This window comes from Strix uralensis, chromosome 21 (genome assembly GCF_047716275.1).
Source record: "Strix uralensis isolate ZFMK-TIS-50842 chromosome 21, bStrUra1, whole genome shotgun sequence".
In the NCBI taxonomy this organism is placed as follows: Eukaryota; Metazoa; Chordata; class Aves; order Strigiformes; family Strigidae; genus Strix; species Strix uralensis.
This window is the reverse complement of record NC_133992.1, coordinates 12412659-12439832: the sequence shown is the minus strand read 5'-3', so window position 1 is coordinate 12439832 and position 27174 is coordinate 12412659. Positions and strand designations below refer to the sequence as shown.

The 27174-nt window shown below is 43.6% G+C and overlaps 1 protein-coding gene across 6 annotated transcripts in view; it reads left to right on the top strand.

Annotated features, from left to right (window-relative positions):
• Positions 1-27174, top strand: part of MAPKAP1 (MAPK associated protein 1) — a 106475-nt gene that overhangs the window by 48538 nt on the left and 30763 nt on the right. For all 6 annotated transcript variants that reach the window (XM_074890920.1, XM_074890918.1, XM_074890919.1 and 3 more), the window contains 2 exons: positions 2420-2596; positions 10994-11103. In XM_074890920.1, the coding sequence (XP_074747021.1) occupies positions 2420-2596; positions 10994-11103 (287 nt within the window). The remainder of the gene's footprint in view (positions 1-2419; positions 2597-10993; positions 11104-27174) is intronic.

The following is a 27174-nucleotide window of genomic DNA, read 5'->3' as shown; positions in this document are numbered from 1 at the left end:
GGTCATAACCAGGGGACCGTCCTCTCGCCAACCCCTGACAGGTGGGCTGTAATGATTCCACCTGCAAAAAATAAACAAAATCCCATTCTAGGAATAAATTAATAGTGAGATGCAAAATTCAAGTAAACTTCCTATTTTTAGAAGTTAAGAATGCTGTTACATCTGTCCATTGTTGTGTTTAACTTTTACATTCTGTCCGTAGCAGACTCAGATTCTCAAGAGTTTGAACCCTGTAATTTGAAGCCTAAAGGTCAGGACTTTGAGCTCATCCTGGTGGAGGTTCAAAACCCAGAACAGTTTTACCCATTGGACTTGTTTTGTCAACAGATTGTGACTTAATCCATGTTTTAATGTTCAGGAACCCACTCTATGTGTGAAGACACTTGTAACCCCTTTAATTTCTGGGATTTTACCGACGTTGTGTATTTTCAGTATAATTGGTGGAAGATCAGTTGTTGTCACCACCACCTTTTTTCTGGCACTTGGATTGCTTTGAGACCGCGCTGAATGTGTTCTGCTGCCTGCATGTCTGTATGTTCCTCTCGCTTTAATGAGAATTATGCAAATGCATCAGGTACCAAATGAAAATGTTAACTTTATTTATACAGAGCTTTAAGTGCGCACCAGGCTGCACATAGAGGAATTCTGTCAAAGGAATAGGTTAGAAAATCCGCGGTGTAAGGCCCAGGGCACAGCTGTGGGGAGCTGGGCGGCGGGTGACTCCTGAGTGCCATGAAACGGCACAGGAGGAGCGTGCAGAGCCCGGTGCCTGTATTCGTGTACATCTAAATAGAGTAAGAGAAGGACCCGAAAATCGTGCCAGGCGTTTCTCATTATGTAAGCAGGATCAGATGTATCTATATTATTTGCAGCCTTTTTGTTTAGCTTGTTCCTAAAGAGCCTGGCAGCCTCCTGGCCGAGCAGCCGCTCCGGCTGTCAGAGCCCTGGTGCTCTCAAGTCTCTCCCCAGCGCTACCTTTCACCAGCTTCCCTGAAGGTTACTTAAGTGCCTTGAAGAAGTTAAAAATTAATTCTACAACAATGTTCCAGTTCTTCATAACCGTCCAGAGACTCATGAAAGTTTCTTTAATAGTATTGCAGAATTTTCAAAACTCATAGTGACAAACGTTGCTGGAGTACCTTTTTGTTAGCAAATTTACAGCTTACATTAGTAGTAATGCATCATTATTACCTGTTTTATATAATAAATGTCTTAGTCATGACAAGGTGCATATAGATCACCTGGACTAAGCACTCTCAATAAAACACAGTTGCAACCAAAGGTTTGTGAATTAATTGAGAAAATTGCAAATCAGGTAGTCAGTGAAATAATTCATTGTCACATCCAATCAATAAACTTTGTAAATCAACTCATTTAATTCAAAAAATGATCTATATAGATCAAGCAACCAATTAAACAATTAGCATACACTTTGCAATTAATTAATTTAAGCATCAATCATGCAATTAAAAGTCCAAATTTAAACTGCAGAGTTTGGAAATGCACTGCTATGTGAACGTTCAAGCTCTACTTCATGGCTGTGAAAAAGGCCTGAATGTTGGCAGATGTACAATAAGAAAGAATACTTATTTTCAGGTCAATAATTTAAATATGAACATTTGAAATAGATTTTAATATTAGGAAAATATGATTAATACCCCTTTGGTATATATAGATAGTTACTTCCCTATGGGCTTTCCTATGTGGAAAGAAAGAGGCTTAGATTTTTCTTTCCTGTTTTCTTCACACTGTATCTGTTTAAAACTTTCTGTGTTAGTTCTGCTTGTTAAGCCTATACTAACTTTTAACTGCTTTTAGTGACTGGACTTCTTAGATATTTAGAAAAGGTAGCTTTTCTACTTATCATTGCTACTGTGTTGAACAAATTTTTTACTTTTCCTGTAGTTTATGACACTGTTTGTCTGCCTGAGAGCATTCTCTGCTTCTCAAGCCTACATTCAGGAAACTTTTTCACAGTTGCTTGATCTGTGAAAAAATAGATAGACACTGCTTGGTTGTCTTTAATGCTAAAATGTAATGGTCATATAAATAAATAAATTTTCGCAAGGGGAGAAATATTACTTCCAGCTTTATGAAGTCGTGAAACTTTTATAGACTTCGGTATGTTTTAATCACTGCCAGTGTTTGCTTCAGTGCAGTTAGCGGTGAAGGAAGACTCACTGCTGTACTCTGAGGTTTTGGGGGTTTTTCTGTTACCACATGGTTATGGTGGCAAGATGCGTTGGGACTTTGCTGGGACATACGTGCATGCCACCGGTGGCTTTTTAAGTGTATTACTGCTGTAATAGGCGTGTCTCTGATTTGTTTTCTGCAGCATTTAGTGACTGGTATTGATCGGCTGAACTCAGCCTGTTGCCTGGCTTCCCTCCTGAATAAACCTGGTTTGTCTGTGTTTCAGCGACAACGTCAATGCCTACTGTCTCCATATTGCTGAGGATGACGGCGAGGTTGACACGGATTTTCCACCCTTGGATTCCAATGAGCCCATTCACAAGTTTGGCTTCAGCACGCTGGCGCTGGTTGAAAAGTACTCCTCTCCCGGCCTGGCCGCCAAACAGTCGCTCTTTGTTCGCATGTGAGTACGGGCGCTGCCTGCCTCGAGCACCGGGACGCGTCCGGGTGCCCCTGCCACTGCCCCGGCCTCTTGCTGCTCTGCTTTTCCTCATCTGAACTCAGCGAGGTTCCGGGGCGCGTGTTCCCGCGGGGCTGTGCAGCCGAAGCCCCGCTCCGGGGTCTGTCGGGACGCGGGTACGTCGGTCAGTGCTGCGCCCGCAGCTCGGGTGAGGCCGTCGCTGGGAGCCGACGGCTGCGGGGAAGGAAATAAGCCCTTCTGCGTATAATTAGTGGGGAACATTGAACTGTTGTGCTCCTGCTAGTAAATATTTGGAATTTACACAAAGCCTGAGCTCATAATCTTCATTTTGCTCCAGCCATGCTGCTTATTTATGAAAAATATGGTTGAATAATAAATAATGTATATAATAGCTTCAGAGAATTACAGCTATGAAGTCATTCACGTGGGATATCCAGAGCCATTTTCAACAGGTATTAAGAACTGATCTTGGTAGTGACTTTTTAATTATTTTAGGAAAATCTATTCAATTTTAGCAGGAAAAAAGTGTACTTGTGGTGTTTGGGTATTCCACATATGAGAGACTTCAAAATCTTCTTTCAAAACCTGATAGACAAAGTAGTAAATTTACATTTTAAGACTGGCTGCTGGCCTGAAAAGCAAACAGTTTTCAATACAAATAGTTGCAGAGTGCATTAGTGACAGTGCAGCGATTGAGGAGAGAAATGAGCAGTAAATGAGCTGGTCAGTTAGAATAGGACTGGACGTGCCACTTTAAAGTCCAGAGGAATGTTGAAGATGAAGACCCCGTCCGCCACTGAAACACGAAGCTCTCTGGTTTGTAGCTCAAGAAGAGTTTGTGATGTCATGATCAGTGAATTAGTGTTTCAGTGATGTGCGCTGTGCTTGATCACTTTTATTTTTCCTTAATTGTGAATGAAAAATCTTTTAAACCATCAGAAGGCCTTAATTACTATAACAAAATACAAGTACCATAAGCCACTTCTTACTTGGGAAAAATATTTCGTGTCTGGATCTCTTGAAATGAAAATGCTAATAGGGTTTTCCTGGTTATTTGACTTTTTTTAATCTATAAAGGGTTACTTACATTTCATAACCATACAGCTGCTTCTGGTTTTGAATAATCAGACATCTAAAATCATTTCTGACCTATTTAATTACATTTTTGTATTCTTTATTGTGTACCGTCTTTCTTAGAGACGTTCTAAAGCGTCCCGCTGAAAGAAATTCTCAGAAGTCCCATGTGTATTTCCCAAAGGCCCATTCGCTTTATTCCACTGCATTAGGTCATTGGAAAATAAAATATTCTGTCAACAGTATTTACAAATAAGTTATTCAAGGTAAACATGTTCAGCTGTGCTGAGCTGGATGCAGTCAGTCATGTGGCAGCTGATAGAGGAGGAGATGAAGCAGTCTGGCCGGCGGTACTACAGGGTCCGGTTTTGGGTTGTGCAGGTTACAGTCACACAGTTGAACCAGGCAACTGACTTTTCCGCCTGTGGAATTGCAGAATATTTAGTTTCTTCCACCTGACTGAAGAATGCTGCATATTTTGTCTGAAAGAGGGAATATCTCTTTCACCTGCATGCATTTTTCTAGTCAGTGCTATTGCTGTGAATTTGAATTTTTTTATTTTTATGATTTTATGATTGTTTTATCTTCAGGATAATCCTGCATTTTTGGTATCTCTAGAAAAATACCAGCTGGTATATAGAAAATTCTATTCTAATTCCATGCAATCAAAAAGGACCACGAGTGTTTACAGCAGGTAGACCAGTTAAGAAGCCTGTACCATTAGAAGATTCTAAATTGTCGATGATTTCTCATTGGAAAAAGTCCCCTTTCTTTCTCAGCAGCCTCCTACCTAAAGCCCCATTGCCCGTGCTCAGCACATAACCAGGGTTTAGTGTTTAATGGCAACGAGCACGTGTGGTCTCAGCTTTTGGATTTAGCTCGGAGGAGGTGGAACCAGTGTTCCCACGTGGAGCCCAGAGACCTCGGCAGGGGCCTGGCCGGCACTTCTCTGACTGGTGCTTGTAGCAGGATTAAGGTCCAGCTGCAAATCCTGCAAAAGAAATGTGAAATCTTTTGCTTTAACGTAATTTGTGCTCATGTGAGGACCTTCCTTCTAACCTGGGAGGTCCTGCTGATTAGAAATAGGACAACTGCATGATAAGAAGTAGTGCTTTTCTGAGTTGGTTTTTTTTTCTGTGTGCACATGTTAATTTGAAATTGCTTGTACTTCCCATATAAATAGTTATTTGTAAATAGATTTAAATTAGAATTTTTAATGCGTCCCCTAGAACAGAGAATTACTTGATCAAAAGATTGTTACTTCTGTGAGTTTAAATATTGTGTGCTGTCTTATTTTTGTAGGGATTTGTTGTAAATTCTACGTCTTCTTCCTTCCCTGTCACCCTACTACTGCATGTAATTGTATTTTTATATTTTGCATCCCTTTTTTTCCTCCTCATGCTGAAGTATTTCAGCTGCTGCTGTGTCAGGCTTGTGACTTGTAATGTTTATTAATATTGAATCACTGTTGAAAAAAGTTGATGCCTCTGAGAAGCTTCATGATGAAGCATGGTGTTTTATTTCAGAGCTCACCCATCCTGCATATTGGATATATTTTCAGATGTTGTGCAGTTACTGAGCTGACAGTTATGGAACCTCGCCAGGGACCCCGTTTCAGCAGGACATGTTTGAGCAGAAACAGTTTGCAGAACTTTATACACTTAAACTCCTGCCAAGGCAAACTCTTAGCCACTTGAGTTAGTTATAAATACCCAGTGGCGGTGGTTGGAAGTAGCCCACAGCGCATTTTATATTCTGAGCTGAATGTGAATGTCTTTGTGGCTATATAGAGTAGTAAATAATTGAGTTTGATTAGGGAGAGGGACCTCATTATCCCCCCACCTGTGCCCAGCTGGTAGGGGAGGGTCGAAATGAAGCCATTAGCTGTCTCTCTTACTGGCATCTCAAAGAGCTCAAATACATCTGTGTCTTATTTTCTTTTCTGGCACAATCAGTCGAGCAAGCTAAGCAGGCATGACCGAATTTGGCAAGTTCCAAGGACTCTGGCAAAGTTACACAAGGAGAAGACGGAGGGCAGTCATTCTGGCTTCTTACTGCCCATTAGTCTAGCGAGTTATGTTTTTGGAAAATGTCTGTTGTGGAAAGCAGTACTTTGTCCAATGTCAAACACGGCGTTCGCAAACAGCCCTCTTCGATGTCGAGTATGATTTGTCAGGAGGAGTCAAACAAAGCACTGCATTCATGTAAATGCAGACTTCTTGAGATGATGAAGTAATACCTGAAAGATTCTGAACGAAGGTAGCTTAAAATAAATCTGTACTATCATTAGGGCTTTTTCCCTTGGAAATTTTATTATCACAATTTGGCATACTCGATCTAATGGTGTTTCTAGGAGTTGTAGCTCAGCTGCCAGTTGGCACACAGATGAAATTTGGCATACAGTTCCTCTGCTCTGTAGCACTTTTCTTCTGTTTTGATATTATGTTTAAATTGCTTTGACTATTTTATATGTATTTTTCAAAGCAGCACCTCTGCTATACCTCACAGATGAAGGTTTGAAACATTTTTAAAATATCAGGCTTTCATTGTACATGTAAAATTCAATTCAAAGCTTTGAAATGTGTTTTTTACTTAGATTTCAGAAGCACTCCCCAAAAGGCCTGTTACCAGTTTTCGCATGGGTGTAGGTAATCTACAAATTTTTTATGCGTATTTTTTAGAATACGCATAAAATGCAAATTTAAAAAGTTAATGTAGGTGCCAAGGTTAAGAAGGTAGGCTCCCAGGATAGTGAGTAGGGAGTGGTGGGGCCCCAAGGAAAGAGTCTGAGCAGGAAGCTGACTTGTTAGATGTCTGATGGTAGCTTGTAGTAGTGTCACAGTACAGCCAATCAAACTTGAGAGCTCACGGAGTTATCCAAGGCTAACCTGAGATGCACAAAAGCAAGATCATGTAGGCTCAGAATAAAAATTGTGACTGGCGTAGTTATTCTGGTTCATATCACTGTGCACTTCGTCTTAAAAATTACCCAGCTTAAGTACATTGCGTCAGCTGGGGTTTTTAGCCTTAACTTTGACTTTGTGCTGATTGAGTGGAAATCGTTATTAGTCATCACAGACACTTTCAACCATGCCAACCATTTTTTGCAGCGAGCTTTAAGTGCTATAAATTCCACTTCAGTGTTAAAAAAAAAATATTAAAAATAAAATAAAAAAAAAATTGCTCCAGATTGGAAAGGCAGCTTTTGGAAAAGTTTGTTTCTCATTCAGAACAGAAGCCTTTTGTCCTTTAAGTGTTGGGGTTTCATTTTGCTGCACAAAGGGAGCCCATGGAGAGGACACTGCCTGTCTCCATGCTGCCTCCGAGCACCTTCCCCCCCAGGCAACACCCCGGCGTCAGCCCGACGAAGCTCTTGCCTCTTCTGTTGTTTTCTTTTTCCTCTTCTGAACCTTGCCACCCTGGCTCCAGCGCTGAGGCTGTAAAAGAAGATGGAAAGCCAAGTTACCGCAGAATGATCACTATCATTAACATTCACGGGTGGTTCACTTATCATTCCTGACTGCACAGACATGGCAGCCGTTATGAAACGTCCACAGGTGTAGCACGATGATACATATTACATTGTGCCACAATGGATTTATGTATTCTGTAACAAAAGAAAAGTGTAATGAAAAAATACAGAAGGTAATCCTTTATTCCTCCACTGCACAATTTATCAGTAATGCCTGTGGATGATAAGTGCCAGGGATTTCCTTTGCTTGATTTAACCTTGTCACCCAGGTATGTTTTTGCAAAATGACAGAAAATACAAGCTAAGGAATTTCTTTGGCTTCCAATTTGTAAGCAGCAGTTTTAATTGATTGAATAGCATCTGCTTGTCTGTCCCGTTTTCTAGTGTGTTGACTTAAAATAAAGGTATCACACGTTAGCAGAGTAAGCTAAAACATGTAATTTATAATTGTAATTAAGGGTATGCTGGAATTAGGTTGAGCGAGGACAGTTCATGCACATTATCAATGCAGAGCATAACCGGGAAGCTGGCAGGGTGAGGTGGGGTGTGTATTTCTTCCCGAAGAGCCTCTCTCTGCTATTTTCACATCCAGGCGGGTTGTGGTAGATTGATGAGGTTTTAGGTGCTCCAAGGCTCCCTGCCCGTTGGACAGCGCGGGGCTTCTCCTCTGCGGCGCAGGAAATGCGCTCGGACACGCCGGCCTGACCCCGGCACGACGGCAGAATCTCTTTGGTCTGGGCTTAGATCCGCTCCCAGCTCAGATTTGTGGGTGTTAAAATGTCTGAGTGCTAAAATGTCGTTCCTGAGGCTCTGTGCTGTATTGTTAGAGAAAACCAGCGCTCACGCTTCGTGAGCCGGAGCGAGGGACGGGCAGAATCGTGCGTCTGAGCTGGGACGGGTGTTTCAGACCCACTGGCTCTGTTCCAGAGCAAACAGCCAAAAGTTTACAAATGCGGGGTGCACTTTACATTTCACTGCTCTTGCCAAAGTCCCGCTTACTGGATAGCACACTAAATATAGTAAAACACAGAGGTTTTTCTTATTTTGCTTTGATCAGTAAAATAAACTTTTAAAGATTGTTCTGGGATGAGATCCAGCTTCTGAGGCAAAGAATGGCCGTGGCTCAGGCATGAGTTAGTAATAGAGTGTCAGGAAAATTAGTCTGACAGTTCTCAGGCCAGCTGCTCAATAGAAAGAATCGACCGAGCCGGGATGGCCTGAAACACGAGCGGGATCAACAGCAGCATGTGCTCCTTAGCAGCTGAAGTGTCAGGAATCGAAAGACAATCTCCCATTTTTGGGAGGTCGCAGATACGTGTTGGCGTGAGCGGCCCCGCGCTGGGTCCTCCGCGGCTCCGGGGCTGATCCCTGGGGCAGGCTGCAGGCCCTGCCCCGCCTCTGGGAAAGCACGCTTGAAAAAAACCTTTGTACTAAAGGAAAAAAAATTGTGGCTCCAGTCGTTTTGGCCATGGAAGGTTTTGGAAGATTTTCTTCACCTTTGCTGGGGTTTTTCTCTGCAGTATTTTAATTTGTTTTCCTGTATTTTGGTTGCAGTTCTCTGGAAACCTTCTTTCTGTATTGCAGAGCATTATAGGAGTTACCCGAAGGCACCAGATGTCTTTAGAGTCGGTGTTCTGACGGTTGGGTCCAGTGGGCAAGGCTTTTCGTGTAGCGCTTCATTGACAAACACTGTGCCATTTCAGTAAGAGCAGAAAGGTAGTGTCCTTTTCGTAGTTATAGTATAATTGTCTACGAGGTTTTTCACTTTTAAAAACCCGCTAAATGTAGCTCAGCAGGTCAGTTTGGACTAGAGCTGTAATGACTGCGGGAAGCGAGGTGAACAACCAAGAAGCTGCTGGGCAAAGGCAAGATGTTGTCTGGTGCTCGTGCAGGTTGCGGGGCTCCGCAGCAGCTTAAGGGAAGATTTGCTCACCAGTATGGAGTTTAGGAAGGTCTCTGCTCACTGTGTGGCGTTAGTGGAACCCCTGAACGCTCGGGCTGTCCCGGGGACGGCCGCCTCACCCCTGCAGACGTGGATGGCACTCCCTCATGTGGAGCAGCGGGCTCAGTTCTGCTCCTGCTGTATTAAACCCACGGCAGAAATAGAGAGAGAAAAAGTAGATGCATGAAAAGATTGGAAATATTTGGTTTGAAGACGAGTAAGATAGAGTTATAAATAATAAATGGTCTAGAGAACATAAATTTGGGTCTTTTAGGCAGTTTCATTTTGCCAGGAACAAAGGGAATTGAGAATGAAATTCAGATGAGACTAACTCACGGCTGATGAGAAGGGAATGCCGTTTTACACCAGCGATTTGTGGGGCTGCCGGGGCACAAGGAGCCCGGGGAGCTGCCTGGGGAGCCAGGGGATGCTCTGAAAACAGCCCCATCTGATGTGTTGGTTGCAGCGTGGTGGGCATTTTTATTTTTTGTAGGGCATCAGTGACCACCCGCTGCGGATTCCTTGACGGTCTCTTCAGGCTGTTCCAGCCGCTCTCGGCAGACGGGGTTGAGTTGAAGAGCTTGGCTGGGGTGACTGAGGTGGCTCTGCAGGGAGCGGGCTGAGGGGACAGCCTGTGCTCGCTGTTCCCGTAGCCCCAAGCAGGCTGGTGGCCAGCACGTGCCCAGGCAGGGACTTCACTGGCCGCTGTGGCTGCGCTGCAGCCAGTGGCCAGGAGTAAGTGCTAATGTATGGAGAGGGCTTAAAAATGTCATTTATTCACCTGGGCCGTGTCACAGCGCGGGCTGGGGGTGCCACGTCTGAAGTGATCTGAACTCAAACTCGCATTCCCAGCGTTTGTGTCTTAAAGTGACATGTAATATGGCCTTGTTTTTAATGCTGTAATTGTGTTGCTTGGATTGCTTTTGACTGCCAGTTGCTTTTAAAAATATTCCAGCTGTGATACTCATATAGAGCTCTACTCCCTGATTAAAATTCCTAGTTGCCAGATACAAAGCTCCTCCTCCTGTCTAAATAGCTTTGCAAAACAGTTTTTTTCCACGCAGTGCAAATCTCTCCCTGCGGGTGCCTAGCAGCTCTCAAATTTCTGTGCTAACTGTCTGCAGTGACATCTACTGACATGAGCAGAGATTGACTGCAGGGTCTAAGGGGCAAAATTTACTGATAGATTAATCCAGCATCTCTTCTATTATATTGTCATCGTCCCTGCTTCCCCAGCGATGCCGCTCCCGATCCTGGGCTGGTGGCACCTCCCGTCACCACCCCCACGCTGTCTGCACCCCCCGGGCGTGGGCTCCCTGCGGGCAGCGCCGGGACGAGGGTCCCGCTGCCGTAAACCTTCCCGTCAGATTTTGTGCCACCATGTTCACAAAAACGTGTCCAAAGAAAGCACGTTACTGACGTTTGAAATAAGGCTGTACATCACGAGCGCTGAAAAGCTGCTGTTGTTTCTCGGGGTGTTGTTCTTCCACTTCTCCTTAATGATTTGTTACGTCTGCCGTCGGCCGTGTAGGAAAACGACATTGCAAACTGTTCCTCATGCGTGCACTGTGAAACGCCTCGCAGATACTTCATAATGAGTAGTTGAGGAGCTCCGCAGGTACATTTGCTCATTTTTCTTTTTTAATGATGAACACAAATTGATCAAAAATAAAGATAAATTAGGAAGAGCCTTACACACCTTGAATCTCAATCCGTTTTTGTCTCTGCCTTTCTAAGGGAGTTTGCTCGGTTTCTCTTTTTAACTTACTTTTATAGCACAACTTTGTTAATTGTTGTGCCTAAAAAGTCCTTTGCTTGAAACTATTGAAAATTGCAGTGAGCTGCCTGATGATGATTATTTTGTAAAAATGCATGTGCATCTGTCTTGCAGAAATGCTGCTCATGGATTCTCACTTATTCAGGTGGACAGTATGAAGGTCACCATGAAGGATATCTTACAAAAGGCCTTAAAGAGAAGGAAGGGATCACAGAGAGGCTCAGGTGGGTTATTTATCGTATTTTCTAGAGGGCAGGGTGTTTTTCCATGAGCATATTTTATATCTCTTTTTAACTGTTATGAAAGATGCTCAGGTTTTTTCAGTGGGTATTGTGATTTTCAGCACCACTCTGAAGCGGTTCTGTGCACAGGTTTGTGTTCTAGATACTGGCAAAAAGCCGGCAGTGGGGAGCTGCATAATGTTTGCTGCAGAGCAGTATATCCATTACTGCAAATATTTATTTATGATAACAAAGCCATTTGCATTCAAGACCAGCTAGTGGTAATTTGAGATGATGTGTGGAAGTACAGTAAGACCAGTCCTTGATAGAATTTGTATACTTTTAATTTATGTAAGAAAATGATGCTTAGTATGATATTAAATAATTTAAAGGATTCATCGTTACTTGTAGAGAAAAAGAAAAATTTACTTGCTGCAATGTTGTCAAAACAGTACTATTATAGTTAAGACATACCAACATTTAAAAAAAGAAAATTTACAGTACTTGCATTTATATTTTAGAGCAATGCTTTTCCATGGTGTAAATGTGCATCCCCATATATGTTAGCACATATATTTCAAAAGCATAAGGCCAGGAGATCTTTCCAGCAACAAGAAATAATTACTGTGAGAAATTGCACCGAGTCTTGTCACGCGACAAAGGAACTTTAATATAAACCTATCTATATACTGGGTAAAGATAAGGATCTTGTCTTTGTAAATGAATGAAACCTCCTTATAAGCCCTTAGTTTTAACTATGGGAAAAGAAAATAAACCCTGTTCTCTTTAGAAAAAGTAGTTCAGTGCAGTTTTTAAACGAGTGTATAATCTGTCATGGATTTAATTAGCTATCTTCAGATGAGAGCTGAAGTTTTAATAAAAGTTAGAAGAGATAACACAGTGAAGGACACGGATGAGCTGTCTCAAGGCCATATTCCAGGGGAACGATAAGAGCTGTAAAAAATGGCAGAGGAGAGCAATTGAATGAAGCAATGAAAATCTGATTCTCGTAAAAAAAAAAAAAAAAAAAAAAAAAAAAAAAGGCGGGGGAGAGAGAGATGCTGGTAGGGGTGGTTGTAGATGAGACCCGCCAGCGTCTGCAGCAATTTGGCCACTGGCCAGGAGTCATTGTTCACCCTCGGCTGTGGTGGCTCCGTCCAGATGTGCCAACTGCACGTTCCGGCTTTTGCCAGCTGACTGCGCCGTTTGATAACCGGCTCTCTGGATGCCCATCACTGGCCGCAGAGATAGAATTAAATGATGATGATCTTCCCACAAGTTGGGAGAGGAAACAATGCATATAAATCTTGATTTCATCTCAGCGTGAGAAGTCTTTATCCATCATCACTCATAATGAACAAGTCGTTAGCCGCGATGAATGGTGTTCTGTGTTTTTCAAACACCTCTTTTGTTCACTTTTTGGGTGACTTTTATTTATTTCCTGGGGTCAGATTTCTCTTCCCAGAAGGGAAGTGGCTAAAGGATTCACTTAGCTCAGTCTTTAAACTACTTTCCTCCTTCGTGTAACAGATGTTTTACTTTGACCGTTTGAAATTTGGTTTTGCTTTTATTTTGTTACTTTTGCTCAGTAGTTTAGAAATTGAATAGACCTGTCGTTTATTCCTTCAGCTCATACATTAGTTTGTACTGTCTTGGCACTCCTGCTCAGAAACATTGGCAGCAACAGGGTATATAAGTATCTATGTATCATTTGGGGCTTTTTTAATTATATAAGAAATCATTTGAATTTACTTTTTATAAATTATCCATGTGACACCTCACTTGGAGATATGACCATCGTCCCTGCTGTGGATATAACCTTGGTTACTTATAGGTATATTTACTTTTGAACATGTAATTGGATTTCTTGAACTAGTCAGTGTTGTTTACAGATTGCAGTTTAAGCTCGTGTATAGATACGTCCAGAATTAGGGCCCGCAGTTGCAGGCTCCATGGATTGGAGTCAGTGCGAGAAGGGTGATCACTCTAGGGAAAGGTTTCTGCTTGAATCCCCATATTACTGAATTTCATAAGTGAAATACTTGTTTTATTTTTTAAATGTTGGCGAGCACTCATAAAGCATTACTGAAATTGTCGTGTAATACTGTCACATGGGTGAAGGGACTTCTCAGATGAGGTAATTATGTACTGAATTGGTAAATCACAAATCAAACTTTTTTGTTAAAATTATCTTCCCTTATCCAGACCTTCCCTTACTCCCAATTACTTCCCTTATCCAAAACTGCAATGCGTCAGTCAGCAGACTTTGGGGGGCGGGGGGGGTTGGGAGGGTCTTGCCTGTTGTCTTTAAAACAGCAGAAATTGCAGGGCGGGCAGGGAGCCCCCGGGGTCCCACCACAGCGGGTATTGGTAGATTGGGGCAGGAGTTGGGAAAGATTTTGTCATCATTCTTCATCTCCCACCAGATTCTTCATATCTGAAGTGGATATGCCTCTTACTTTCATTGGGGGATGCACGGATAAATGGAATTTAAGATCAGACTATTAGCACAGTCGGTCCTGTGCCGTCGTAGTTCAAGTCATTATTAAGCAGCAGATTAGGATGTCAAAGTTCTGAATAAAAGATAAGACATAATTTAGGAAAAGCATCCCTTCTCATTCAGCAGTGCTTCCTTTTAAGTTGATTGTTCTGATTTTTAAAGAGTATGAACCAAAAATAGACTTAGCATGTTTATTTAAAGCTTTTGTAATAGTTTAATAAAACTGAAATGCCTATGAACATACCTGCACATTTTCAGTGTGCCTCCAGACCAGTCTTCACAGGACAAATGAATTTATTATGTTTACAGTTTATGCTGTTTTCAAGTACTTGTATAAGAAATTGCTTTCTGACCTATTTTCACCACTGACTTCCATGACATTTTTCAAATTGGTCCTATGTTTGTAGGAAAATGCAAACCCTGCTTGGCTGGTTTGGGTGGGGAAGAAATTGAAGAATGTCTGTGTAGTCAGGAAGGGGATGTTCCAGCACGACCAGGGCTAACGTGCTAGGCTACTTTTCTCTACTTACTTTATTCAGGCAGTAGTATGTAGCTTACAAGTAGGTTTTTCAACAAGCAATTGAGTTGCAAGTTCCTGAAAATCCATACGCCTCGGTCACCTCCGTGAGTCGATGACCTTCTGATCAGGCTTCTCTGTTTCTGACTTTTGTTTAGAAGTGCCATTACCACCCTTGCAGCTACCGACCCTTGCCCGCCTCCTGGAGCATGAGGCTGATAATGACAGAGAAAGTTTCTCTTGACGAAGGGTCGCACACAGCCCGGGTTTCCCCATGTTCTGTTTCAGCACGTGCACGGACGTTCGCGTAGCTGTAGTGTGAATAATAATAATATTGATGTGTTTATTTCAAAATCCCATTTGTCGAAAAGACTAAAGCCAAATAAAGGCTTTTGACTGGAATTTAACTTCAAGCCAAAGATGATATGTTGCAGGAAGATATAGGTCAGTAGAAGGAGATAGAAGTTGGGTACAACCTTTGTTTCATAGCAGCATGAAAGAAATGGAAGCAATATTCTGATTGTGCCTAGCTCTATTTAGATATTATGTTAGATAAAATTATTGCAAACTATTGAAGCTATTTCACATTCCTTGCTGTTTTCCTTGCTTGGTGTCACAAGGCTTTTGCCTTAGAGGTATGTGACCATTTTTAAGTAATAATTTTTGAGTCAGTCAACAGGAAACGCAGGTGGTAAAATAACCTCCGTGTGTTATAGCAGAGACCCGCGGCCCGTAAGCCGTTGTGCAGAGGATGTGGCTGTGCTGCAGCAGTGCTGGGGGACCCCGCTGACCCGTCCCACCGCAGGCGGCGGCAGGGGGTTAATGGGAACACTGCATCATCTCCTGCCACGTGCCCAAATAACCGACTGGAAGGAGTACGTGGGAATGGCTGCAAGTTTGGGAAAAGCCTGTAACAACCAGTCAGTGCTGCATACTGGAGAAGATAAATCTGCAGAGGAAATTGTTGAGGCAGATGTTTAATTAGTTGGAGTCAGGCTGGATAAATCAGGATAGGAACTGTCTATGCAGATATACTGGTGTGCCTTCCTTTTCTCTGGGCTGGTTTCATTGTCTTTAAAAACTAACTGTTCTTCTTGCTTAGGAAAGAAGCAGCAAAACCAGTCGTACAGCCTCTGTGTTATTGTAATGGATTCCCTTGTGTACAGTCATAAAATAGAAAATGTAATTGATGTTTTCTTATGGTAATGAAAAATAACTAAGTAGAATACTTTATCATCAATTTGTTTAACCTATTGCGTGCTCAGCAGCATGTATTGCACATGCATATTTTACGTAAGAGCTGGAAATAAAACACTCTTGGTTGTGGAATGAGCTCCCAGAGGAGCCTGGTCTAATCCAGTGATGGACCACCTTGAGGGAGGCTCGGTGGCATCGCTCACGTGGGAGAGTTTTCTCAAAAAAGCCAGAATGGGAGAGAAAGAGGCCGAGGATGGGGTGATATCCTCACCACGGCCGGTGGGTAGTGGACCATCCTGACCTCGCCAGTGAGGAGAGAGAAGCCGAAAGCTCCTGTCGGTGGTGCAGGGCCCTTGCTGTGCGTGTCAGACGGGCCTGGGCAGCGCCGAGACGCTGCGGTGAAGGCCCCATGGAGAGCCCCAGTATCCAGAGATAGTCTAAGGATTGCTTTGGATGAACTTGCCAGGTCTAGATCTCTTCAAGACTGGTTTTGAACATTGTGAGCACTCCAGCAGCTGATGGTTTAAATATAAAATTGGTCTGCAGTGTGGCAGATCTACAGAAAGGGAATCACATGCTTGAAATCATGAGCATAAGAACTTCGTGTTCTTCCTGAATTTATCAGTGAAAATGTCAGATACAGTGCTGCCTGGATTTTGGACAGATATAATAATGAAGTCTTGAAAAGCCTTTTTAGGAGGTGAGATTTGGGTGTTTAACGGCATAATTCTGCTCCCTAGAAATCAGTAAGGGTCTTAATATTAACTTCTGAAAAGGGTAGATATTAGGCATGCTTTCAAAATCCCACCCTTGTGCTTTGCAGAGAAAGTTTTGTAGGTCGTATAGATTGTGTTGCACAACTACAGAATATCATCATCAACATAACTTGATTTGTTTTACTGCTAAATGATTTTCCTACACCATCAATCCGGTGGGTGTTTCTGGTGGACTTTCACCGGTACTTACGTGTTCCCCAGTTAGCCTAGGAATTTAGGTTATGGTAGATGTACATTTTAAATCCTGCCTTTTAGGAAGGCTCTCAGTTGGACCAAGGAAAGCACAGTTTTTCCAAGATGAAATGCAGAGACCCTTATGTTCAGATACCACGGCGCAGCTCAGACTGGGTCTGACAGCATCCCACAATGTGCAAGTAGATCTTATCGGGCTTTTTATATCTGCACTAAAGCCCGCATTCAGTATTTTCTATAAAACATGTTAGCATGGCTTACAATTTTAAGAACATAAGAAAGATGATGACTTCATTCTTGATGCTTTGTGTATCTTGATGCCATGGTGATTCTCAAATTAAATATGTGCAGGAACTATATGTACACTTGAAAGTTATCTTCCTCGCTTTGAGCTGTCTCGTTCCTTTTGCTCTTCAACAAATATATTCTCTGGGATGCCAGCTGCCTTTACCTCCAGAGCTTGACTGAGTGGACTATAAATACTAATGTAAAGTAAATAAGAATGCAGAGGGAATGTGTACAGAGGCTTTGTTTTCAAACAAATTAAGCATTGATGTCAGTATATAAAAACCAAATGTTGTTAGAAGGAAATGAGAGACAAAACTAAACAATGTAAAATGCTGAAATGTTAGAATAATCCTGCCTGTTTCTGGTCCATGTCAGCCTCTCTTCATTTGAAATTTCTTGTGAGCAGAGAAGCCTTGTCTGATTAATCTTGTCTGATTTTAAGTAGAAATTCTTTGCAGGGTGAACATGCTACTGATTATTATTTAATAGCTGCTTCAAACTGCAAACATCCCTGAACCAGAAATGCTCAATCCTTTTAAGAACAAAATGCTATACAAGTTTAATTGTTATAAACAATACCTTCTGCCAACATTTCACAGACATGACCTGTATTTTCCGTAGGTTAGAGTGAGAGTTATTAACTTAGTATTCTGTTCGGTTTGGAGAAAGACTAATACTTTTTCTATAAATGAAAACAGCTGCTTTACAATAACATTCAAGTCCCTAACAGCTGTCAACTAGTGCTTTTTGCATTCTTTAAAATGTGCAAAGTGACCAAAAATAGTCTTAAAATAATCTTACTAGTCTGGATAAGTGTATTATCTCACTGCCACAGGAAGCTGAAAAGTAAGGAAAGAGAAAAATTCAAGAAACAGGGATAAGACATAAAAATAAAAGTCTCCATATCGTATTTTAGTCTCTACAACAGAATCTAAGGAATGATAGCTGCAAAGGCCAGTGAAAATAACCTGTTCCATCACCAGGTAACTCACAGCACAGTCTATTACAAAACTATGTTTTGTAAAGGTGTATAACTCCCGTGTTTCAGCTTTGTTCACACAAAGCTGTTAAGTTACCCTTCAGAACTTGGAGAACAGAAGCTCAAAATAAGGTGCTGCATGAGGCTCATCTTCCATTCAGACAGCAACTAGGGAAAGGAGATCTCAGTTTTGTTTGAAAATTCACTTTCTAACATAGCAGTCTCAGCACTGCTTATAACGTCAAATTTCTTGTCTTAAACATGCTTCTGAAACTGTTTATAAACACATTTATTTCAAAACTTACATGGGACATAAGCAAAAATGGTGATGCAAAGATACTATTTGTGTGAAAAACCACTTATTGTCAAACACCTCACCAGGCCCAAGGGAAATCGCGCGGGTGCCGCAACGCTGAAGGTTTTCGTTTAAACCTGTCCCACGATTTTCCTATTCCTGGAGTATCTCAGCAGTTCTGTTTGTAAATAGTTGGTCTTGATGCTGTGGTGCCAGAGTCGATTTGTCTTGTTCCTGCCTCCCGCAGATGCTAAGGAGAGCTGGCGTTCCAGGAGTGCCGGGAAGGGGCACGGCGGCTCCGCGGCCCCGCGGCCGGGGAGAGCAGGAGGAAGGGAGGAGAACGGGTCGGGAGCACCGGGAGGCAGCTGGCAGCGACGAGGCAGGACAGGGGCCGTTTATAACGGGCAGATTTGCTCCCTCCGTGGAGCAGGTCATCTCCAGTTGTGAAGGCAAATAGGTTTCAGGGGCGTCCTCAGCAAATCTGGTATCTGGAGCGAGGGCCCAGGGTCTCTGCTGCGCGTGCAGAATGGCTCCCCAAAACCACGCCCTGGGCTTCGAGCTCGGAACCGGCTTCCTATCATGTACACATCTCCGGTCTGGTTTCCAAATTATTGAAAATTAGGTCTTTAAAGAAATGTAACACTGTGACCTTCAAAAATATCCCTAATAACCCCCAAACCAGAATATAACTCTTGTGGGTTCCTAAATAGATGAAACTCCCTGGACTCTTATGTGTTGCCCTGAGATGGCTGTTGGCATTCATGAAAAATTTTCTTCTTCTTCTCCATCAATAAATGTTTTTCTTTCATCAGAAGATTAAGACCCTGATGCCCAGCTGCCGGGAGTGCCGCAGGCACCTTGCTGTGAGCCTGTGCTCTCAGTGGGAGCAGAGTCTGCTGGGGAGCCCATCTCAGCCCCCCCAGACCCTGCCTGGCTCAGGGCAGGGTGTCCCTGTCCCCCCCGGAGCAGCAGCCGCCTCCAGCGCAGGGCTGGTGGCTCCGTTTGCCGAGGGGCTGGTTGTGTGTGGTGGGAGAGAACAAAGGGTGGGGAGAAGTGCTAATTCTGAGCCTCTTTTGGGTGGCACCTGCTCTCCCAGTTCACAGCGAGGGTTACTGGGGAGAGGAGGAACTAACAGGCTGTGGGTGTTCAGGCCAGGAAAGAGCCGTTAAACTCCTTCCTGACGCGCAGCCGGGAGACGGAGGGTCCCGCGCCTCGGCTGCCCTCGCTGCTGGGAGAGCTGCTGGTCTCGGGCGTCGCTTCCTCACCCCCACCCTGCAGGTGGGGGAAAGGGGCAAAAAGGAATGCTGGAAAGGTGGGGGGTGTGTACTGATTGCATGTATGTATGTCTTTATATAGATAAAAAAGGAGAACTGGGAAGATAAACTATGTAAAACCACAGCCCTGTGATTAAAGCATTTTGAAGAGATGAACCACAATTAGAATAAAGTGTCATTAAAGTTTGATACTGTCATTGAATGATGGTAACTGAGGAGTTTAAATTTAAAAGTAAATATGTTAGAGTAGGCGATGCATATGTTTGCTCTGACTCTTAAAGAGATGGAAGCCCCAGCATCTGTGACAGTGAAAAGCCAATTAATTTGTATTTCCATGTGTTTACATGCATGCTTTTCTGCTTAATGGTAGTTTTGAGTTTCTTTGGCTTTCAGTGCTTTGTTTTGGATAATTATAGCATCCCTGCAGAGTCTTCTGCCCCCAGTTATGAATGGCTTTACCTGGAAATACTTCAGAAATCCTGGCTTTCCTTGCATTAAGCTGTTTATATTAGCAGGATTTAAATTAAAAAGAACACGAATGTTTTCAGATCCTTGGTCAAGACTCTCCTGCAGCTTGCCCCCCTTTCACCAAAGAGGCAACGCAGTAGAAAAGGCATAAGTGTAAACGTGTAGCCCCGAGTTATTCCAGCTCTTTGCCCGCTCGGTCACGTGCAGGGGCGGTGAGGAGCTGCCTGCCCGTCCGTGCTGCTGCCAGGCCGTGGCTCTGCTCCCCCGTCCTGCTCAGCACCCTCTGCCCCGCTTTCCCGGGGCTGCGTGTGGGTCCGATGCTCGTGTGCTCTCCGCCATGATGTGCCTTAGGGAAAGGGGAAGGGTGTTTTGTAGCGGATTTTCCTCAGCAGGATTGGTGCTGTGCGGGGTGAGCCCCTCTGCGCGGGAGAGGGTGTGGTAGAGGCTGCTGGAAATTATTTCCTTCTGCCTACAAACTCCATCCCTGCTCTGCAGCAGTAATAATTTATTTCAGCAAGCGCTTTCTCACCAGCCTGCTGATGCTGAGCAGACACTGACGTGACGGGGGGACAGGGATCTTGGTGTGTGTGGAACAGCTCATCGGGAATAAAGTTTGTGAATAGTTTGTCAGAATAGAAATAGCTCGTTAGTCCTGTGCGTTTGGACTGATGGGATTCTGGACATCAGCCCGAATGGGTGAGGAAAATTTTTCATGCCTGGCCTCTGAAATGAAAGTGAAATATTGAACTGAGTCTATTTTAGAGCTGTTGGTATTGAAATCATACCTTTATTGGTTCTTCTGGATTGGTAATAAAGCTGTAATTTATGTGGCATTTTAAATTCTGCCGTTCAGTGTTGGGATGGTAGAGACTTTTGTTTATTTTACCCACTCTGATGAAGGGAGATCCTGCTGATACACCAGGTACATTCATGGGACCATCTTCCTGCTGCCTTTCTGTGAAGCCTGAAATGCACCCGTCCGGGAGGTTGGATCAGCCCTTGCAAGGGCTGTAACCAGGGGGAAGCACCGTTCTCAGTAAGGTAGAGACCTCGGGCTGCTCCGCGTCACAAATAACCATCCCAGCCTGGATCGCGGGGTGTCCGTCGGTGACACATTTTAAAGGGGCGTCGGGTGTGTGAGCCCTGCCCTGCCCTGCCCGTAACCTGGACAGCCACTTGCCCTGACTTTGTCTCTTAAATTCGTGATTAAAAAAAACTAACCTGGATGTTGTAGTTCTGCTATAGGTGCATTATAGGTCAAACGTGATGATTTCTTTCTCCTTTCAACTTTATTTGGACCTAGATATTGCTAATGCAAAAAGAGTAGGAGGCTGCAGCAGCAATTAAATAAAGCACTTGTGTTAATATTCTGCAAGGACTGGTTTGCTGCTAGTTGTGCTGCATGTTTTCCTATTCTACCAAAAAGCAATACATAAATGAAGTGTTTGTTTCTTTTTAAGGGGCTTTTGACTAAATTCTTTAATTTCACTGGCTGTCAAGGTAGTGTTAAGTAAAATGGGTTTGAACTGCTGTAGTTTTTGTGTACTGGACTAGATGTCAGAAACCTTTGCCATCACTGGAAATTCTGTCACTCTGGATTTACTATCTGTTTCCCACAGCTGAATTCTTAAGCAGTGTGATTTAACACCTTGGCTCTCCATCAGCCGGTCCTGGCATTTATTTGAATGCATTACACCACTGGTTTCCATAAACTATTTTACAATTGTTTCATATAAATGACTGTTTATTTCTACAAAAACCATCTGTATTTCTGCAGAGAGCAGCAGATAACTGTATGTAAAATTCAGTAATGTCACAACAGTGCAAGTTAAGAAAAAACAGATTGGACTAAAAAAAAAAAGTCTCATGCTTGTGCATAATGTTAAAAGTTTCTTTTCACTATTTAAATATCTTTATTTATTAACCAATATTTGCATTTGTAATGATAAAATCTTTATTCCACTTCAGAGGTGTTGAGGGACTTTGGGGATTTTCAATGGATAAACAGATTTAAGATGTCCTCCTAGCAGTAGGATTTGAGATGTAAACATTCTGGCTTTACAGCTATTTCCTCTCAAACTGTTTACATATTTTCTGTTGTTTTATTGTCATTGCCAAGCAGACAATGGAATCCTTGCCCCTTCTGTCATGGTCTAAGAACAGTCCTACAGAAGGAGGCCTGAGACCTCTCTCCGTTCCCAGTTTCTGTGCTCTCTGTAGTGTATCGATCCCTCTCTGTCCTCAGTCCTCTCGTGTTTTACAGCCCTTGCCCAGTGTTCATCTCCCAGCCCAGGTCAGTGTCCGGCATTGACGGGGAGGCTGGTCTCCACGTGTGCCTCTGCAGAGGCCGGCTGTGCCCCGGGAGGGCTTCCTGGGGACGACGCGCTGCCGCACTTCGCCTGCTCCCAGCCAGCACCCAGGGAGCATCCACACTGAGCTATTTTAATTCTTCCATATGCTGCCCATGTGCTCGCTGAGGGAAAGCTGGAATCCAGTAGTCTTACACTTAGCGCGACTGATACTTTCTGACAGACTATTTGAAATGATAGAAATACATAAACCTCCTCTTTTTTATGACCTTGTAATAGCTGCAACATATTTCCAGCAAATATTTTCTATAGCAATAATAAAAAAGTGATAACAAAAAAATAAATATAAATATAGTTTAAACTCAAAAGAAATCACACTTTCAAAACCTAGGGTTGGAGCAGTGAGGCAATAAATCATGTATCCTTGTGAAAGGAGAAACTTGAAATAGGAAGGTACCTCAGACATCAATATCAAATGTTTATCAACTATTTTCTTTTGACTACTTTCCTGTCTTACTTCTGTACATGGACGGAGCCTGAAACATAGCTCATGTTCACTTTTGCTCATTTACTGTCTGCCTGGCATCTACCACCTTGGCTATTAGGCGATGACTGCTGAATGGCCCTTAAATTTCTGATTTTTCATGTGTTATTGTGGAATTGCAGCCATACACGCAGGAGCTCGACGTCCCAGTTGGTGCAGCGCTGGCTCTCACGGGGGTGCAGCCCAGGCTGTGCGGGAGAGGTGGGCGAAGGCTGGGGCTGGGGCTGGGGCTGGGGCTGGGGCTGGGGCTGGCCGTACAGACGCGTGGAAATCCTCCTGCAGCACCGCGTAACCTTCTGCGGTTGTTTTGGGTGTCGGGCCAAAAGGTCCCGTCCTTCGCCCCCACGGAGGCTGAGCGGTCTCACAGCTCCTGGCGCAGCGTCCGCCGGCTCCCCGGGGCACGTCTGCATCTGCTGGGAAAGCAGAGGAGCGTTCCTGTTCTGCTGACACAGGTGGGGCACGAGCCCCTTCCTGCTGCGGGGCCTCGCACCTCTGCCCTCGGGAGGCTGAAGACGTTCTCGCGCCGCAGCATTTCTGTAGGCAGTTGTTCTGAGGAGCGGTGCCAGGAGAGCAAGCTTTAAAACTACCCCACAAACAGAAACAAGCCACCATGAGCAGGCAGTAGTGGCTGAGAGACGGGGTAGAGGTCAGGTACGACGATGCTGTACTGTTAAATACTGTATAATACGTTGCTCGTATCTGCTGCTCTGTCGGGTGCGGATGGTGGCAAGGGTTTGTTGAAGGACTTCAAGGACAGACCAGTACCCCTTGGCTTCCTTACCAGGCAAACGGCGAGATCGTAAAATGAAATTGTAGCAAAGAGCAGAATTAATAGATGACACACGGACAAATGCAATATACTGAAGGGAAAAAAATGGCATAGCTTTTGTAGAGCAGGTCATGCCTCGGAAACCAGTGAGCAGTCTGAGGAAGTCAGAGACCATCTGAATAAGGATGATGTGTTTTATACAGCATGCTTAGATTTCCAAAAAAGATTTGACAAAGGCTCATAAAGCAATTAAGCTGTCACAGGATGAGAAGGAGGATCCTCGCATGGATTAATAATTGATTAAAAGACAGGAAACAAAGAATAGGAATAATGGCCCTCCGTTATTAGTAACTAGGTTACTGGTGGAGTTCCAGTGGAACTGGTAGAACCTACATTGTTCCGTTAATGTGGGGCATGGAAAAGGATGTGAATGCTGATGTGACAAAATGTGCTGTTGATACAAAAGAAGTAAGAATAGTGCAAATAAAAGCTGTCTGTGAAGCACTGCAGAGGTATCTCACAGTGCTGAGTGACAGGACAATAAAATGAGAGAGGGAATTCAGTGTCAATGAGTGCAAAATAATATACATGGTGAAAAGCAACTGTAACTATATGTATACAATGATGGGCTCTAATTACCTTCCATCAGTCAAGAAAACTATCCCAGAGTCGTCATGGGTAGTTCTCTGAACACTTCAGCTCAGTGCTTAGGAGCAGTCAGAAAGACAAATTGAACATCAGAAATTAGGAAAGGAATAGAGAACAAAACAAAGCATTACTATGCCTGTCCATAAATCATGATGTGCCCACATCTTAATTGTTATATTTTATCTCAAAAAGGATAATATAGAAGTAAAAAGATAGAGAAATGGATGAGTGCAAAAATGGATCAGACATGTGAAATGAGGAGTAGATGCTAAGGGGAGAAGATCTTTCCTAGTTTGGAAAAGACATGACTGGGTACAAGAGAAGTCTGTGAAGTGCATGTGGTAGAGAGGGTAAATTGGGAGGGGTTTATCACAGTTGTGCATAAAACAAGAACTGCTGCATGCCCCAAAAGCGGTGGGTTGGCAATGGCTTTTTGAAACAAAGGGGAATTCTTTTTCTCACACAGCGCAATAAATTCTGGAGGTCACTGTTATGGAAATCAGAAATTCAAAAGTGGTTTGAACAAATGCATGGACCATAAAGGGAGCAGAAAGAGCTGACAAAGAGTATAGCTGGAACTGGGGCTTTTGTGAGAATTATAGGAGCTCTTGAGAGGGAGGTAAAGATAAGGGATAAATAGGATGCAGCAGCCATGTGTTTTGTTACAGAGACTAACACTGTAAAATATAGGTTCAGTTTTAAACCATGTGGGGTTTTTTGTTTATACTGGGTTTTTTAGTTTACGTTTGACAATTCCACAAACATTAAATATTGAGGTAAGTCTTTCTATAATCCTTATTTTACCCTATTAACTAATTTGGAGATGGAGATGGGTTTTGTTTGGGGGTTTGTTTAAAGCCTCATTCTCTTTTTAAGTGTTGGTGTTTGTTTATTGTGCAAATTCAACCCCTGACCGTGGTATTCTTCATTGCTATTGAAAGTTAATGGGGGAAAAATTGCATTCCAAACATTTGAACCTGTAGTAGCCATGGCTGAACTTAGTTGATCTCTGGTGATCGGTTCAATTTAGTTACGATTTTTAGCCATTAGGCTGGGGCTGAATGATGGTGATTTGGTTGAGGCCAAATGTCTGTAGAAAATTGGCTGTTTGATAAGAGCCCTGTTATCAGAGGGGGATACTTTCTCATTTACATTTAGATGAGTATTGATTATTTATTTACTCAGAGAAGTGAGATTCGTTCCCAATCTTATCTCTCTCGTCTCTGCTTGTCAGCAGAAAGAGAGATAGAGCTCCTGACATCAGCCCAAGATAACAGCACTTTGTGGTGAAGATAAAAGTTGGAATGGGCCTTTTTCTAGTCTTGACTGAAAGGATAAGTTTTAAAAATTAGAACTGATGGGTCATGCTTTCAAAACCCCTTTCTGAAGGCTTTGCAGCTTAAATGGCAACAGAATTGGTTTGTTGTTATGCGGATGGCCATTCGCCTTTTGTAAGAGAGCTGCTTAATTTGATTATGTGGTGGGATTCTTCCTGGGGCACCTTCGGGTTGTGCCTAGAAAGCTGTGGAAGTAGCACTGGGGGTTGTTTCCTTCTTGTCTTTAATTCCTGATAAACCTTTCGCTGTTTAAAGGGGCATCTTGAAATAACGAAGTACAAGGGGTGTGCGTAGGCAGAAGCCGTGGGTGGGTGGTTAAAGGGGGGTTTTGGGGGAGGGCTGTGTGTTGGGGAGGATCAGCCCCGCGGGAGTGCCCGGCTGCCCAGCACGGCCCTGGGGCCAGCAGGCCTGGTTCGCCCCGCTCCTGCACAGCCGCTGCTCTGTCAGCACACCAGAACAAGTCCAGAAGAGAAAAATTGCTGTCGCTGGTTGTATTTGCAGTGTGTGATTCGGGCACTCGCTCCTGCGTGCGGGACGCTCTGTCAGTGGAGTGGCCCAAGAATGGAGAAGACCTAATGCCTCAGGCCACCAGATCTGGTGGAGAAGGGACCCAGCTCTCACACCCTCCCTGGGGCCCCAAACAAATCTCTGCTAGTTTTTGAACACCATTCTATGGCTTGTTTCAGCCTGCTGCCTTGGTTCCCTCCTTCCTCCCGGACACACGAGCACGTGTGTCTCCAGCCCTGCTTGCTTTAACCCAGCATCAGCTTCCCTCTCTCCAAGTACTTGTGACCAAATTACAGAACTAGAAGAGGGGCTCGTATTCATTAGCTTTGTCTTCTGGGTATTTTGCCCTGGTAACTTCCATTTTAGTGTGCTCGCTCCCTGGTTGGTGGTGGAACACAGTACACGTGATTTACTCTCTCCTTGCTCCAGCGAGCAGCGAGAGCCCGGAGCAGCCGTCGCTGCCGTCAGCGGGAGGGCTCTGCCTGGGGCGCGGGCCAGGGCCGTCCGGGCCAGCACTTTAAAGGTTTATTTTACAATTGCGTGGAGCGTTTGCATCAGATTACAGAAATCCATAAAATCCAGCTTTGGTATTACCACTTGAAATTTTGTGGAAATTCCCAGAGCAGTATTCTGTTAGGAGACCGTTAAATTACCTAATATTTCTACTACAATGACATCATTTGAACTTGTGAGAGAAGTCTGGTAGTAAAACTCCTCCACAGAATCAGCCTAACATTTTTCATCTGTTGTGAAGTAAAGGTCATGTAAATGTGTACAGATATTTAAAATATATTATTTAAGAGTAGATTCTCTCTAAAAATCCATTTACACTTTTTAAATGTATTTCTTAGTATTTTCTGTTTTAAAGGAGTTACTCCTACGGAAGGTTGCCTTGGTTTCTGGTCTGTAGCTGTATTTCATTGCTTTATTAGCAGATAGTTAATACAGTCTTGACACAAACTAGATAAAACAACTTACCTGATCGCAGAATTCTCAAGTTGCCCCAGATAAAAATCACCCTTTGACAGTGGCGTGGTGGTGTGGAGGGATGTGATCGCGGAAAGCTCTCCGCAGGGCGGCGGGAGCTTGGTGTTTCCGAGATGGGTGATGACGTTCTTTTGAGTGGATCCAGCTGGTGGAATCGGATCCACGCAGAGGGACGGTAAACCACTGCCAAGCTCCTGCTTTTAACCTTGTCCCCTGGTCATCGTGTGCTTATGGTTCTCTGATCGTTTCCAGGCTGTGGTGGCGCTGATGTCTGTCTCTTTGCCCCATCCCACTGTCTCAGAAGCACGGGGACGAGCCCATCTCTGTGTTGCAGAGCGCAGCACACGGTTCGGAGCTGGAGCCCCGCGGCACCTCGTGTGCGGTGCTGAGCAAATGAGAGAAAATGGTGTAAACAGGGATGGTGTAGTGGGATAGGTGAAGGTATAACACTTAGAAGAGTGTTTCATGGAATGGATCCACTTGGCTT